This window comes from Pongo abelii, chromosome 19 (genome assembly GCF_028885655.2).
Source record: "Pongo abelii isolate AG06213 chromosome 19, NHGRI_mPonAbe1-v2.0_pri, whole genome shotgun sequence".
Classification (NCBI taxonomy): domain Eukaryota; kingdom Metazoa; phylum Chordata; class Mammalia; order Primates; family Hominidae; genus Pongo; species Pongo abelii.
The window spans coordinates 2,994,610-3,012,715 of NC_072004.2; the positions used below are offsets into that span (position 1 = coordinate 2,994,610).

Consider the following 18,106-nt stretch of genomic DNA (forward strand, 5'->3'; position numbering starts at 1 on the left):
ATGGGAGCTAAAAAAATTGATCTCATGAAGGTAAAGAGTAGAATGATGATTAACAGAGGCTACAAAAGGTAGGGAGAAGGAGGGAATGAAGACGGTTTGCTTAATGGGTACAAAAATACTGTTAGAATAAGTTGTGGTGTTTGATAGCTCAGCAGGGTGGCTATAGTTAACAATAACATTTTCTATATCTCAAAATACCTAGAAGATCTAGAATGCTCTCAACATAAAAATATGATAAATATTTGAGATGATGGATATCCCAAATACCTTGATTTGATTATATATAGTATGCATGTATCAAAATATCATATGCTTCCCATAAATATATGCAATTATAATGTATGAAAAATAAATAGATAAATGAAACTGAGTGAGTTGCCCCAAAGTCATACCCTGATAAGTAGCAGAATCTGGATCTGTTCGTGATTCTTTTGACTCCAAATGCTGTGCTTTGGTATGGTGTGCTTAGGAAAGAAGAATGACAATCAAGAGCTTACATTTGCACCCGAATAGTTCCTCCTAGCCAGCTATTGTTCATTCTGATTGGGGTCTCTCCCACTGATGGTCCCAGAGATCTTCTCGTGTGTCTCCTGAGTTCCTTCCATCAGTGCCTTGAAAACACAGGCTCCCCTCAACCCCACCCCTAGACTTCGTCTCATACTCTTTCTTCTGCCTGAAACATTCTCTTCTCTACCACCATCCACCCCCTATCTCTTCATTTAACTTCTATTCATCCCTTAGGTCACAACATTAACACCCCAAAGAGGACTTTTTGCACCTTCCTGGTTATTCTGTTATTTCTAATATCCCCCCATTTTAACACCACTAGAATTTCCAGTATTTATTTGATTACGTCTATCACCAGATAAAAGCTTCAATAAGTCAGGACCCCTGTATGTTTTGTTCTGCGTGTGATTCCTCAGTACCTAAAATAACTCATGGCACAAAAGAGATATTCAAGGACTATTGGATGCTGGAGTCAATGAAGACATGAGCACTGGAAGATGTATAATTCAAACTTTTCATTCTACAATTAGAAAACCGAGGCACAGGGAAGTAAACAAAAAGCTAGTTTCCCTGGATTCGTGAGCGTGTGTGGCAGGGTGAGTGCTAGCCACTGACCATATATTCCAAGAAGTCTAGGACCCTGTACTGTCTGCAACACCGTGGAATGGGTCAACAGTAGGCTTGCCTTGATGCAAAGCAAGAGATCATTCCCACCCAAACCTGTAACCCTTGAATGTCAAGGAGCAGTCTGCTAGAAGAGTATTTCTCAGTCAAAGCAAAACCCCCCCGGCTTTTTTTTTTTTAAAGAGTGCCCAACTTTCTGAGACTCCCAGCTGGGATGAAAGTATGAAATACTCAGCCATCCTAAAAGGCTCATCCTGAGATTGTCTCTGTGTGAAGGGAAACCCGTCTTTCACTGGTTGGTCCTCTAGCCCAGTGGGGCTGGCTCTGAATCACTCCAGGACTCCTTGTTTGTGAAGCTGGCCGTGGCCACACCAGCCTGCAGGGATCCTTCTGTGGCTTCACTCCCATATCACCTATTTTCTGTACCCTTCGTCTGGTGACACCCACAGACTGTCTTTGGAATATCTTGACTTCGGCTTGGAGAGACGTTTACACTTATGTCATCTTTCTTTCCAAACACTACAAGGATCAAGATTTCATCATATTCTCTTACCAGAGGCTTGGGTCTTTCTTACCTGACCCAGACTCTTCAGAGATGAACAGCTTGTTACTTCCTTACAATAAATGAATAAACAGATATATAATTGGTTCTTTTTCTCAATATACTATGTTTTACATAAGTATATATAATTTTATATATTATGTAAATCAAATTGGTTCTATTTCAGATTTGTGTATGTGTGTGTATATATATTACCATTTCTCTGGAGAGCCAATATGCTTTCCCTGTGAACAAAAATGACCATGGAAAATAAAAATAAGGATAGCTAATTCTTTGTAGCTGCAGAGGGCTGACAACACCCCGAACTGAAAATCTAGTTCAGAGATACTACTCTGACAAGATCTTAAACTGAAAATAAGGCACAAAATTATCTCACTCTCTTTTTCTAGTATAAAGGCTCATATAAAATTTTTCAACTGGAAGCATCCTATTCGGTTTTTAGTTCAAAATAAATATATCCTCGGATAGAAGTTTTTTTCAAGACACTTGAATTTTCAAATATTATTTTTATATCTTATGGAATGTGATCTTTAATGTCGTGTCTTTCAGGCATGTTAACCTGATGGCCTCAATTAATTAGTTAATTGACTAAATAATGATTTCAAATTTGCACCTCTGATTTCTGGAACTATTCATAGTACCCGCTTTTTTTGTTTGTTTTTTGTTTTTTTAATTGCTAGAGCCTTGGAATTTCACCAATTTTCTATTTCTGCTTAAAGATAAAAGCAATGTCTGACTCCGGTGGACTTCTTTAAACTAAAATATGAGTTTACTGCTCACTCTATGACATCATATTTTCAATGACTTTACTTTCATTAAGTTTTTTTCTATACTGTCTCTCAGTTTTAATGTCTTAAGAACATGAAAAATATTTTTTTTTGAGACAGAGTTTTATTCTTGTCACCCAGGCTGGAGGGCAATGGCATGATCTTGGCTCACTGCAACATCCGCCTCCAGTGTTCAAGCGATTCTCCTGCCTCAGCCTCCCGTGGAGCTGGAATTACAGGCGCCCGCCACCACACCTGGCTAATTTTTTATATTTTTAGTAGAGACGGGGTTTCACTACGTTGGCCAGGCTGGTCTCAAACTCCTGACCTTATGATCCGCCCGCCTCGGCCTCCCAAAGTGCTGGGATTACAGGCGTAAGCCAACGTGCCTGGCCGAAAAATAAATTAAAAAAAAATTTTTTTGCTAATTCTTAAATTGTGTTCAAGAAAAAATGGTGTTCCAGGTACCTATTCCTGTGATCATATAGGCCACAGTTGATCTGATACAATGACTTTTTTTATTCTACTAGTGGATATCTAGTTAACTAGAAGTATTAACATATTTAAACCTTTTTTTCTCTACTTATAAACTCAAGAACCAAACAATAACCTGAGTCACAAGAATTAGAATATATTTCGCTCCTATTAGGACAAATACCTAATGCATGTGGGGTTTAAAAAACCTAGATGATGGGTTGATAGGTGCAGCAAACCACCGTGGCACATGTATACCTATGTAACAAACCTGCACATTCTGCACATGTATCCCAGAACTTAAAAAATAAAAATTAAAAAAAGAATATATTTTGCTCCTTGCATTTCTACCTAGTCTTCAGCTTCATGGTCTTTGTTAAATTATTCAAAGATTTAAAATACAAGTTATTCCAAAAAAAATTTAATTTGTGCAAATAAAATTTTATTTTAATAGGATATTTTCACTGCATATTGTAAATATATCTACAACAGAAATAACCTAGCTGGGTATACTTTCAGTTGTGAAATTTTCCTCTTAAAACTCTAATAATTCTTCAGTGTTTTCTTGCATTGATGTTTTGTAGGGAGAAGTCTAAAGCCAATTTGACCTTTTATTTCTCTTTATGTAATCTGTTATTCTCTGGCATTAAATTTTCAATTCTTAAAAAATTTTTTTTCCTGTCACTGAAATACCAAAATATTACTAGGATACATCTATGGATAATTTCATTAATAGTCTCAAAACTACAGTGAGGCTTTCCATTTGTGATTTGAGGTTTTTTATTTTCTAAAACATTGCCTTTTTCGTAACTTTTTTTTTTTTTTGAGACAGAGTCTGGCTCTGTAGCCCAGGCTGGAGTGCAGTGGTGTGATCTCGGCTCACTGCAACCTCCGCCTTCTGGGTTCAAGTGATTCTCCTGCCTCAGCTTCTGGAGTAGCTGGGACTACAGGTGTGTGCCACCACGCCAGGCTAATTTTAGTATTTTTAGTAGAGATGAGATTTTGCCATGTTGGCCAGGTTGGTCTTGAACTCCTGACCTCAGGTGATCCACCTGCCTAAGCCTCCCAAAGTGCTAGGATTACAGGCGTGAGCCACCATGCCCAGCCTGTAACTTTAATTGTTGCTTTTGTTCTATTTGTTCTGCTTTCTTTCTATGAAACTATTACTCCGAAGTGAGAGATCCACATTTTCTCCAGTGTTTTTCATTTTCTTTCCTTATTGTTTTAAACTCTTTATCTTTTTAATCTTCTTTAAGGAAAGACTTCTGAAGTTAGTTCTACATGTTATTAATTTATTTTCTGAAATGACAATTTGGCTAAAGTGCCAATTAAAATCTTTTTCTGTCGCTTTTTTATTTGTTTGCTGTTTTCTGGTCAACTTTATTTTCATTGAGTTTGTTTCTTTTTTTTTACACAGTCTCTCAGTTTTAATGTCTTAAGAAGAAGAAAAATAATGTTAAAAATTTTGGTTCATTCTTAAATTGTGTTCAAGTATAAAACTTTGTCCCAAGTATCTAAAATGTTGATTGCTGTTTTTTATTCTGCAAATATATTTCACTGATCATTCCTTTTATACAAAATGTCTGTAAAAAAGAAGGGATTAAAACAAATGTATTCTCTCTCCCTTACCTGCAGGTTTTTCTCTTTGGGGGATAAATGGAATATAGTGATTTCCTTCATAAGTTAATGAAATCTGCAGTCACAGCCCACAGAAAATATGTGCAAATGTTTGAAAGTTAAAGCATTATTTTCTTTATAGTTTTTTTTTTTTTTTTTTGAGATGGAGTCTCACTCTGTCGCCCAGGCTGGAGTGCAGTGGCACGATCTCGGTTCACTGCAACCTCCGCCTCCTGGGTTCACGCCATTCTTCTGCCTCAGCCTCCTGAGTAGCTGGGACTACAGGTGCCTGCCACCACGCCCAGCTAATTTTTTGTATTTTTAGTAGAGATGGGGTTTCACCATGTTAGCCAGGCCGGTCTCAATCTCCTGACCTCATGATCCGCCCACCTTGGCCTCCTAAAGTGCTGGGATTACAGTTGTGAGCCACCGTGCCCGGCCTCTTTATAGTTCTTTTCTATGCCCGTGTGTGCAATTCCTTGTGCCTAATGAGTACCCAGTCAACAAAACCTGGAAGTAGTAAGACATTCTGAGAAGGACCTCAATAGTGAAATGTTGTTACTAGGAAGAAAACATTTATTGTGGGATGTCATCATATCTGTGTTTTGGGAACCTGTGTCCTAGAAACTGTAGCATCTAGAAGAAAACGCAATTCAACAAAAGTTGTTGCAACATCCAGCATTTGCAGAATCTCCTAGAAGATTTTAGACAGTTGTCCAACAATTATATAACTAGTTTAGGTGTTAGTAAATAATAGCTAATGTTTGCTAAGTGCTAACTGTGGGCCAGGCTCGTTTTAAAAACTTTTCAGGTATCAATTAATTTGGTGCTCATAATAACTTTATGAGGATGTTATCATTATTATTATTATTTCTATTTTACAGATGAGTATTTAATAACTGTCCAAGGTCAGTTTCAGCTGATATGCACAGAGCCAGGATTGAAAACTAGCCAGGGCTTATAGTGTTCATCATTGCCCTAAACAAAAACATAGTGACTTCTCTGCCAGTGGAGGTGTTAAGTCATAGTATCATGACCATTAATCAAAGCTATTATAAAAGTGGCAGGCACATGAAGTGGACTTAGACATATAGGCCCTTTTCATCTCTGAAACTCTAAAAAATTAAAATACCTACATGTAGTATGCTAGATTTTAAAAGTATGACTCTTACTGTAACCCTTCTCAAGTCAAATCCTAGAGAAAAGAGAAAATATAATTCTTCTTCGCATACTAAACACCAGAAAGGATTGAGCATGAGCTAGAAGAAAGACCAACCACTCAATTGTACCCTAGTCCTTGTAGCTCCCAAGGCATGGTTCCAAGTTTGTGCTGGACACCAGAGAAAAGGGGTCCGCATTCCAATAAGTAGGATGGACTAGCTCGGCCCACAGTTTGGACCCTGGAGACACACTCTCCAGGAAATCCTCTTGCCCATCCTTTTCTCTGGAAAAGAACTCTAGGAACTATCACTCTTAAGAGCCACTGCGTCCCCTCAGGGAAAAGTTGTAGGAGTGGGTAATGAGTCTCAACAATTATTCTGGCTTTGGCCTCGATGAAGACCTGAGGGAGTTATGTTTCAGGAGACTAAATAACCTAGTAGATAATTTCCAATTTTCTCTATGTTACGACCTGCCCTGATTCCTTGAGAGGGAAACTAGATTCCTCATCATCAACCTTCCAGGATGCCAACCTTCCACTCCTTCTTTTCCACCGTTGGGAAACTTGGGGTTGCTCTTTCCAAACCATCCTGGTCCTGTCTCCTCTGCTTCAGAAACAGAAGACCACACACCTGCTCTCCATCATGCCTGCCCCCAAAAAGGAGTGCCAGACCAGTTGGCTGTAAACTCCCCATGCATGGAAGCGGAAGGCCAGGCCCAGGACACCTCTGAACAGGTAGGGGCTGTGGATGTTGGAGAGTCTTCATGACAGCAACATTAAGAGATAAAGTATCAACAACTACCCTGTATGCATCATCTCCGTCAACCCTCACAAAACCCCACTAGGTAAGTAGAATTATTACTTCATTTTACCAGATGAAAAAATGGTGAACTGAATTGCCTAAAGTCACACAGAGAGGTAGTGGCAAAACTAAGACTCAAACATTGGCCCAAGGCCAATACCCAAGTTTTCAAGATCAAATGGGAAAAAGGCAGAGAGAGAGAGATAGAGAGAGAGGGACAGGAAAAGCCAGAGGACCCTTTCCTTTTGATAATGCTTTTCCTTGGGCTCTTGTCCATGAAAACAGGATAGGGAAGGAGTGTTTCTGATTTAGTTATCTCTGTCCTGAACTCTCTTCACCTCCTGAAGTTTTATTGTGTATTTGTAGACCTATGTGCATGTCAGTGTACACATGCAATGGTACAAGTATATCGTCCTAGAGAGGAGCTGTCAAGACACCTTCCACTCCCACCTTCAAAACAGCATGCAAACTACAGAAAATCACATTATTATCAAAGCACTGATAAGCTGAACTGTGAGTGAGTCTCAAAGCACTCACAGGCCAGCTCTTTGGCCTTGTCTGCTATCCCTGATGACAAAGGGAAGCACTAGGCCTCTTCTGTCCAAAACTGTCCTCAGCACTGTCACACACTCGTGATGGATATCTCAGAGCACAAACACTCTCCAGGAAGGAGGAGTTTAGTGGCCCAGCACTGCTTGGGATTCTGACTTCATTCCAGGGATCTCAAGGCTCTCGTTCTGCCTATAGCATTCATGTTGAAGCACCTCCTGGCTTCTCCCCCAGGTCTTCAAGAGTCTTTTATCTCTTTCTCCAGGGTTGCAGGAAAAATCATCTTTCTATTATGATGATGACACTCTAACTGTAAGAATTAAAGAAAGAGGAAAGAAACACAAAAAGCGGCTCTACAGTCAGACAGGTTTATTTTGGAAAATAAACCAGAGAGGGGCTTCTGGCTGAGTTAGGTTAGAGGCACTCTCTCTTACAGACTAAGAAATTTTAAGGATTCAGGGCAGGAGAGTTTATCAGAGGCTTGGACTGCTTCTGTGTCTCTTTGTTGTGCTTACCTGGGAGGGAGAGTTGTGTGCCTGTTCCCATACGTCTTCCTGCAGCTGCAGGGATACCTGCGGAGTCTGCTTTTAGCTTCCCTGTCTTAGTGCACCTGAAGGGGAAGGAATGGGCTTATTAAGGCCCATTGTTTTACTGGGGCCCATTGTATGAGGGTGAAGTTTGGCAGTTACCCAAGAGACTTTCCCCCCACCTCCCTCTGTGCCCAAGCTGTCTTATCTGTGTTTCACTGTCTGCTCTTTCTGGCTGCTGCTTGTTAGAAGAGAAGTGATTTCTTTGAAATGCATGAGGCTAGAAAGAGAGCTGAAACTTAAAGTGGTGGAGTTTGACCGAGATGAGGGTGCTCCTGCTCTGTCATTAACATCCAGCCCTGCAGATGTCTGTCATCAAGCCCATGCACTCAGTAAACTTTCCTCTGGTGTTGGGTTGCTTTAGATCCCACAGTGATTAATTAAATCAACCTCTTCTCCTTTTCTGGTGCTATTTCTCTTACATTCTTTAATTTTTATTTTATTGGCTTCTGCTTGTCCTTGCACCAGATTGTCCTCCAAAATGTTGCCCTATTGATCAGGCATCTAATGTATGGGCCCAATACCTATGTTTACATTAAACCAAAGAGACCTAATGAAGAAAGTACAGATTCCTTGTGTTAGTCAAAACCCTTCATAATTTAACCCCAAATTTCTTTTCCTGACTGAATTCTTCCTAATCCCTTCCCTGTACCCTCGGCTCCTGATAAAGATACATAACACATTTCTGGCCAGACATGGTGGCTCATGCCTGTAATCCCAGCACTTTGGGAGGCCGAGGCGGGTGGATCATGAGGTCAAGAGATCAAGACCATCCTGGCTAACACAGTGAAACCCCGTCTCTACTAAAAATACAAAAAATTAGCCGGGCGTGATGGCAGGCGCCTGTAGTCTCAGCTACTTGGGAGGCTGAGGCAGAAGAATCGCTTGAACCCGGGAGGCGGAGGTTGCAGTGAGCTGAGATCATGCCACTGCACTCCAGTCTGGGTGACAGAGTGAGACTCCGTCTCAAAAAAAAAAAAAAAAAAAAAAAAGATATATAACATATTTCTATCTAAAATTACCCTCATTACTGAACAATTTGTCCTTGAGTTTTTCTTAATGATAATGCAGGGAAGCAGGAGCCTGGGAGAGACAGAGTAATGCCATTTTAAGTACAGCTCCATCTTGAAACTAACAAGGCACATTCCTTGCCAGTCACAACCCACGGTCATAAGACGTTTATAGGTGAGAAAACAGCCTAAAGATACCTGTAAGGACACACTCCTACAACAGCAAAAAGTTCAGCTGTCCCAATACCTATAACAAGACATGCTTTCAAGAAAATTGTAAGCCAAACCATATTACTCTATATATGTCTCAGAACGGTTTTTAGTGTTCTGTACAATATATATTTAAGACTTTTTGCATTGTAGGGCATGTACATTTTTGAAAATGGATGCTAAAAAGAATGTCCTCTGAATCTCTAATTATACCCTCATCACAATGTATGAGAATACACCCACACTTTTGCTCAATATATGAGGAAGTTTTAATTTTAATAAACGTGAGTGGTGAAAAAAAGAAAATTATGCTTCGATGTACTCACACAGCAGAATATCAAGAATAGTTTTCTTTAAATCAATACAATAATAAATTTTGTCACACCATCAGCCAGTCCGCACATTGTTACAGCTTAGTTTAGTCTTGACATAAACAAGACCCCTATATAAAAACAAATGGTCATAAAGTCAGTGCATTCCTCTGCTTAGTTTCTGAGGGCGCCCTACCCTCTAAGAGAGTAGCTTTCTAGAGAGACTACCACTTCTGACTGCACTCTGCGATTCATCTTGAATTCCGTCCTGTGTGAGATCCAAGAATCCACTCCTGGGGTCTGAATCAAGACCCCTCTTCCAGGACTGTAAGGCACAATAAGGCACTGAGACCTCATCCGTTAGGTGATGAGGAAACAAGGAATTGTTTTAAAGAGACAGACACCATCGTTTGCATTTTCTAAACATAATTTTGGGGCCAGTAAGCAAATTTCTCTACTAATAAGCCTGGCTGAGCATGTAAATATATTTTTTTCTCCCCATTTATTCTCAACCTTTTCCCAGTGCCATGGACACATTTTGGATCCAATTATTATCAAATATGTGAAATCTTTACCTTAAATTATTAAATGTTTATTATAATACTATGATTAAAACATCAGAAAAACAGAGAATAATATAACAAAAATTTATTATATAGATTTAACAAATATAAGAATGTGGTCTTAATTACTGCAAGTTTTTTAGATAAATAAATACTACAAATACTTTTGAGACTCCCTTTTTTTCCATCCAAAATCTAATTTTTTCCCCTTTACCTCCAGACATAACTGCAATTCTAGAGTTGGTAGTACGCTCCCAGTCAGGATTTATACTTTGACTACATACACATGTATTATTTTATCCATTAAGATTTACACATATTATGTGATATAGTATATATCTTTCAGTAACTTCTTTCTTCAGTCACATTGTTTTTTATAAAATGAGGTCAGGCATGGTGGCTCATACCTGTAGTCCTAGCTCTTTGAGAGGCTGGGATGGGAGGATCACTTGAGGCCAGGAGTTCAAGATCAGCTTGGGGAACATAGCGAGACCCTGTCTCTACAAAAATTTACAAAATTATTCTTATTAGTGTATAGGACTCCTACATATTCTGAATATGATTTCTTTATTGATTATGTGTTCAGCAAATACCTCTTTCAGTTCATGGCTCATCTTTCCCCTTCCTTATGGTATTTTTTAACCAAATGTTTTCAATTTTTAATGTAGTCAGATTTAACAATATTCTCTTTCATGTTTTATGTGGTTTAAGAAATAAATTATATCACAAATATATTTTCTCTATTTTCTTCTAAAATTTGGAAGCTTTGCTCTTACAATTAATCCCTTGGGAATTATTTTTCTACATTTTTAAAATAAATGGGTATCCCATTGTTCCAGCACTCTTAGCTAAAGTCAGTCCATCCTTTCTCTGCCTACAGTATTATAAACCAACTCATGTCATATACCAATGTCTAATAAATTGCTTGGTGCAATGCTTGGTCTGTTCTGAGCTCTCCAGTCTGTTACATAGATTTAATTTTTCAGTCCCTGCACCAGAACTACTCAAATGCTTCAACTACCACAGTAATTCATTTTTTAAGGAATATGTACACTTTTTTTTTGCATTTTTAACTCGTTCCCATTTTTTAATTGATATATAACAGTCGTATATATTTGGGGGGTACATGTGATATTTTGATACCTGTGTACCATGTGTAATGCTCTAATTGGGGTAACTGAGATATCCATCGTCTCAAACATTTCGCATTTCTTTGTGTTGGGAACATCATATTCTTCTCGTCTAGCTATTTTGAAATAATACATTATTGTTAACTCTAATTTCCCTACTGTACTATCAAATACTAGAACTTATTTCTGAGACCATAGTAATTCATTTTAATACCTGAAAAAGTAATTTTTTTCTCCTGCTTTTCCTCAAATGGACATAGACTTCTTGGCTCTTTATTTGTCTACGTCAATTTTAGGATAGTTTGGTAAGTTCCATGTTTAAAATAAACCTGTGGTATGTTGATTAGATTGCACCAAATTTATAGATTAACTGGGGAAGAATTGACATTTTTACCACATTGAGTTTTTCTATCACCAGTGGCTTTCATCTGCACGTTTTTAGATATTCTTTTTTTCCTCCTTAAGTAAAGGTTTGTAATATTTGGTAACAGTCTTGGCTTTTTTGGTTAGAATCATCCTAGATTCCCTAAAATTTATGTTGCTTTCTGAATGGGGATCTTTTTCAAATTATATTTTCTAAGTTATTTTTACCTAAATACAAAAACAGCATTGATTATTTTAAATGATTTATATCTAACAAGCTTTCTGAAATCTCTTAGTGTATCTATTGATTCTCTTTGATTTTATTTGTAGACAACCACATTTTCTATGAATTTTCTCTATTTCCTTTCCAATTCTCATGGGGCAAAATTTTCTTACAATGATCCTTTCAAATATAGGACAGTATTTTAAGTATTTTAAGCAGACGACTCAAGTTAAGCTTCCTGCTTCTGCAGACCTGTGACTGCATCTCCTGTACGAAAAGGGAAATAATAGCACAGACTCCATCCCTGAGAGCCAGATTCCTGGTTCAAAACTCCAAAGGACCACCACAGCATCAGTTACAGCCTAAAACCCCTGCCCTGAATTTTCTCTTGGGCTTAGCTACATTTAACAAAAAATTATAATTTATCTAGAATGTTTATGTTTTAATAGAAACAGGACCTGTCAACATGAGTTTGCTATGCCATGTTGCCCAGAGTTCTCCTCTGTCTGAAATCTTACACTTCCATATCATAGGAGCTAATAATGTCTTTGAGCCCTCCAAAATTACTGAATCCTTTGAAACCTGAGGTATTATGATTCTGTGTGAAGATGAGAAAGGGCATTTCAAGACAGAAAGCCAAGTGACTTTAGGTGCAAAGATGAAAGAACACATCATGTTTGGGGATAAGATAATTAGACCTGCATACCCAGGGCTTAGCATGTACTTCACATGTATACTATATGAGACACCAGGAATTGATGATTGAATTAATTATAGATTGGATTAACTATTGAGCAAAATGTTTTAAGAAAAAAATTAAGTTACTTAGGATATATTGGGCTACAGTAACAAATACATCAGAAAATGTTTAGGCTGGGCATAGTGGCTATACCTGTAATCTCAGCACTTTGGGAGGCCGAGGCAGGTGGATCACAAAGTCAGGAGTTTGAGACCACCCTGGCCAATATGATGAAACCCTGTCTCCACTAAAAATACAAAAATTAGACGGGTGTGGTGGCAGAGGTCTGTAGTCTCAGCTACTCGGGAGGCTGAGGCAAGAGAACCACTTGAACCTGGGAGGTGGAGGTTGCAGTGAGCCAAGATCGCACCACTGCACTCCAGCCTGGTGACAGAGCAAGACTCCATCTCCAAAAAAAAAAAAAAAAAAAAAAGTGTTTTAAAAAAATAAAAGTACTTGTTTAAACAAATAAGAATTTATTTTTCTCTAATGGTCATAGTGGGCCCTCTTGGTCATGAGTGGCTCTGCTGCATATGGAGAGCTAGGGACATAGGCTCATTTCACCATGCAACTCCGTCGTCACATTCAGCCTCTTCACCATTTGCATCCAGTTGGGACAAGGAGAAAAAGGGTATGGAGGAGCTCAATGAGTAGAACTCAGTTGGTAAAATGAAGTTACCTTACCACACCTCATTGAAAGGGAGGCTGGGAAAGGTAGTCTAAGAGTGTCCAAGAGGAAGACAGCAACGCAGATTTAGGTGAGCAGCTTGTAGTCTCTACAACAATTAGTATGATCTCAAAATGCAAGATGGATCAAAGAAGAGGGAACTGTAGTGAATCAGTTAAGGGACTACTACAATATTTAAGTTGAAAATGATGATGGTCTAAGCTAAATTAGTAAAGGGTAATTTAGCTTAGGTAAGTAAAGAGAAAAGTTGAGTTACATAACAATTTTTTCTTTTTGTTAAATTCATTAGGTAAAGGTTTTTTTTTAAATTTTATTATTATTATACTTTAAGTTTTAGGGTGCATGTGCACAACGTGCAGGTTTATTACATATGTATACATGTGCCATGTTGGTATGCTGCACCCATTAACTCGTCATTTAGCATTAGGTATATTTTCAAATGAAGATTCAACAAGGTCAGATGTACAGGTAGAAGATAAACTGGATGAGTGTTTCTGTGAGAATCCCACATGTGGGGAACCATGAAATAAACCTGGGTTCAACTCAATAATTGAGTGCAAATTAATTGGTGCACAAAATGAATGATATTTTACAAAAATCAATTTGGAAGACATAAACATAAAGAAGTTATGATTTTCCTCTTCAAAAACATCTTGCACCTGTAATCCCAGCACTTTGGGAGGCCAAGGCGGGCAGATCACAAGGTGAGGAGATCAAGACCATCCTGGCTAATACGTGAAACCCTGTCTCTACTAAAAATACAAAAAATTAGCCGGGCATGGTGGCGGGTGCCTATAGTCCCAGCTACTCGGGAGGCTGAGGCAGGAGAATGGCGTGAACCTGGGAGGCAGAGCTTGCAGTGAGCTGAGATCTCGCCACTGCATTCCAGCCTGGGAAACAGAGTGAGACTCTGTTTCGGAAAAAAAAAAAAAAACATCTTGCAAACTACTTAGGTTTTAAGTGCAGAGTGTGGGGTTTGGTCAGACATATTAGCAGGATGACTGAATATGGAAATATGGGAAAAAGAAATTGAGACCACAGATACAGACATGACAGTTTACTAAAGAATAGTTGAATCCACTGTGGACTTGGATGACTACAAAAAGAAATAAGGAAGACGAGGAAGGGAAGACTGCTATGGATTGAGTTTGTCCTCACCAAAACTCATGTTGAAATGTGATCCCCAGTGTGGGAGGTGTTGGGAGGTAAAGCCTAGTGGGAAGCGTTTGAGTCATGGGGGTGGATCCCTCATGAGTGGTCTGGTGCTGTTCTCAAGGTAGTAAGTGTGTTCTCATTCTCTCAAGACTGGATTAGTCTTAAGGGAATGTTCCTACAAGAGTGGGTTGTGACAAAACCAGTATACTTCTCGGGTTTTCTCTCTTTCCCTGTGTCCACTTCCCTGTTGACCTTCTCTGACAGGTTATGATGCAGCATGAAAGCCCTTGCCAGAAGCCAGGGCCACGCTCTTGAATGTCCCAGCCTACAGATCCATGAGACAATTCAACCTCTTTTCTTATAAATTACCCAGTCTCAAGTATTCTGTTATAGCAACACAAAATGAACCAAGACAAAGGCCAATGGAAAAAGCACTGTGATTATGTATAGTTATGGGCTTTGAAAAGAGAGAAAAGCTGTCAAAAAGATAGGGAATATCTGCTTTGAAAATCGAACACCTGTGGAGTAAGTTCACTGAGCTTGTTTTCCTAGCACCTAATGCCAGTTGTCTTTCTGTTTTAGAATCTGATGGCAGTGTAGACACCTCTGACTTCCTGGGCTCTCGGCTCACCCCAAGACTGGTTGGCAGAACAACTTTAAATTGTTCACTGCACTCCTACTATGACACATCCTTTGCACTGGAGTATTTTTTGTTTGTTTTCTCACCAAGACTCCAAGAGGCTATCCTTACGATGTGTAATAAAATTATTGTGTGAGTCTGGCTTTCCTATTAAATTATACGGTCCTTGAGAACATATGGTATGTCTTGTATGTCAAATAAGTGGATGAATAACTGTATTTTCACGTATTGTTTCTCTACACAGTAAAAAAAAATCTAAGACATGAAACATGAAATTATGTTTTTGTTATGTGATTATAGATATTAAGGTGGTGGTGCTAAATTTGGAAGGATAACCATCTTTACTTCACAGATCACTAACTTCTTAGACATGAGTGTCCAGGAGGTGAATGAGAGTTCGTCCCATTGACCAACAGAGATTTTACTCAAAAGTGCTGCCTATATTTATGAATGTAAAAACCAGGTATAGCCATAGCTAGTCAAAAGTGGTGGATAAGTTTGACAGCGGGTGAATTTGTAAAATAATTAAAAATGTTTAAGTGGTAGATGAGGAAGACTATAACACACACTAACTGCGCTAATAATTCTGGGTTCCTCTCCCCTTTCATCCTGAACAAACCATGAAGAAAGAAAATCAATCCTCTAACCTGGATTTTATTCTCCTGGGACTTACGAGTCAGCAAGAACAGAATAATGTCTTCTTTGTGATTTTTCTGTGCATTTACCCCATCACACTGACTGGAAATCTGCTCATCATCTTGGCCATCCATGCTGACATTCGTCTTCACAACCCCATGTATTTTTTCCTTGCTAACCTCTCCTTGGTTGACATCATCTTCTCATCTGTAACTATCCCTAAGATGCTGGCCAACCATCTCTTGGGCAGCAAGTCCATCTCCTTTGGGGGATGCCTAACGCAGATGTATTTCGTGATAGCCTTGGCCAATGCAGACAGCTATACCTTGGCTGCAACGGTATATGATCGAGCTGTGGTCATCAGCCGCCCACTTCATTACACAACAATTATGAGTCCACGGTCTTGTGTCCTGCTTATTGCTGGGTTTTGGGTGATTGGAAACGCCAGTGCCCTCCCCCACACTCTGCTCACAGCTAGTTTGTCCTTCTGTGGCAACCAGGAAGTGGCCAATTTCTACTGTGACATTATGCCTTTGCTGAAGTTGTCCTGTTCTGACAACCACTTTAATGTGAAGATGATGTACCTGGGGTCGGCGTTTTCTCTTTGCCATTACTATGCATCATTGTCTCCTATGTTCAGGTCTTTTCCACAGTCTTCCAAGTTCCATCTACCAAGAGCCTATTCAAAGCCTTCTGCACCTGTGGCTCCCACCTCACAGTTGTTTTTTTATATTATGGTACAACGATGGGCATGTATTTCCGCCCGCTGACCCGTTACAGCCCAAAAGATACAGTGATAACTGTGATGTATGTGGCAGTGACCCCAGCATTAAATCCTTTCATCTATAGTCTGAGAAATCGGGATATGAAGGCGGCCCTGCAGAAACTCTTCAGCAAGAGAATCTCCTCATAGCCGCTGTGAGATTACACACTGGATACTGTAATGACCAAGTGGGATACACTTGGAAATCCAGCTCCAATGTCATTGCCCTTCAAGAAGCTCCTTTTGTTCTTTTGAGCCAGAAATTCCTCTACCAGAAATCTTGTAACAGATGTGATATTTTATTGAAATTATCACTTTGGACAAATTCCTGCTCTTTTTTGGGAGAGTGGCAGTCCAGGAATATCAGGTTCATGTCCCAGCTAGCAGAAATTTACTAGCAGAGTAAAGCTGAAAAAGTCTGAGTCTCAGCTTGCACATCTACACATTAGGAAAAATAATATCTGCTGGACTCTCTGACACAGCTTGGGTATATCAAAATGGGCTCATGCTTTGAAGGCTACAAATTACTATTCTAATGTAATCTTTACTGGACTTTTATGTCTAGCCACACCTACTATACTTGTACTCTGGTGGCAAAAGCTGTGTTAACATATCACTTAATTTTTTAGTATTTTGATCATATAAAATATTGGTGGAAAGCAGGAAAATGTATAAAAATAGTTTCTGAAATACAATCTGATAATGAATAAACATAATCAAACTACATAGTATTCACTCATGTATTTTATAGAGCTGGTATGTCTGTTAAGGTCAGTTAAGATCCATGCAGGAAACAAATCACACTTGGTATATTTATACAAAGAAGATTTGATACAGAGAATTGGCTACATAGGTGTATCCTGAAAGAGACTAAATAGTGAAAAGGCAGATGCTGATGCCACCCACAGATTACCAACTGCATGAAGAGGACACCTGAGGCAGAACTAGGAAAATAAAAGGGTAAATGTGGTGTTACTGAAACCTAGGCGCTCCAAGGAGGGATGACCACAAATTTGATGCTCAGGTCTCTGAACACAGGTCCCAAAGAGCTGGCATTTGGCCCTTATCTGGTCAGCTAAGCCAAATTTTCATTTCTGGGGATCTGAGGCCTCAGCAGTAGTAGCGACTGTTTAAATGCTTTTGGTTGGTGCAGTTTATGTTCACCTTTGCTACTGGGTATCGAAATACTAAGAAGCACCCCAGACATAATTGTAATCATAAGCTTCTGCCTCTCATTGTGTATCAGCAACACAATGTCTTTGGTAACTGGGGTCACTCACTCCAGCCAATAGAGAAATCCCTTTTTCTGAATGATCCAGAGAGCCATGCTACAATCTGGCTAAATCTTAGCAACACAATATCAAGTTTGAAAAATGTAAATCCCAAAAGATTATTATGAATGCTTTTTATACGGTTATGAACAACTGAAACAACTAAAAATGTGCTTTCCTGGAATACACATAAATGCCATTAAAGTGCACTAAAAACGAAAGAAAATGATGAGCATAGGATCAGGATGAGAGAAAATTCAAGGGGAGAGACTAAGGGGATGGAAATGGGGATAGCATATGGTTAGATTTCGGTTGCTACTGAACTCACAATTTTCAGGTTGGGTGATGGGTCATTGGGTAGTCATTACAGTATGATAGACAGACAGATGTATAGATAGGTAGATTGATTAAATAAAAGCTCTTCATGATGCAATAACGAGAGGATGAGAGTTTGTCTTGAATCAGTGATTAGTAAGAGGGCAATAAAGGAGGAGCAGGTAGTGGTTAGACCAGGAGTGAAATTAGACAGCCCCTAAAACAATCTTAGGATGAGACAGCGAAGACATAGACAAAGGGTGAGATAGAGTGGTAATATGGAAATAGAAAAAATAGGGTATAGTATTTTTATGATAATAGTAAGTAAAGGTATGTCTTTAAGATTTTGAGGTTGAGCAACTAAAAGGAAAAAAAAATGCCTTTAGTGGAAATAGTGAACAAGAGTACTATGAGAAAAATTTAAGAAAAACTAAAATTGAG

General features: G+C 38.9%; 1 protein-coding gene across 1 annotated transcript; it reads left to right on the top strand.

Moving 5' to 3' along the window:
- Positions 1-15,300: 15,300 nt before the first annotated feature.
- Positions 15,301-16,229, top strand: LOC100435723 (olfactory receptor 1A2). Its single transcript, XM_009251121.3, is given in 2 exon segments — positions 15,301-15,898; positions 15,901-16,229. Coding segments are annotated over 2 exon segments (927 nt in total).
- The last annotated feature ends 1,877 nt before the right edge of the window (positions 16,230-18,106 follow it).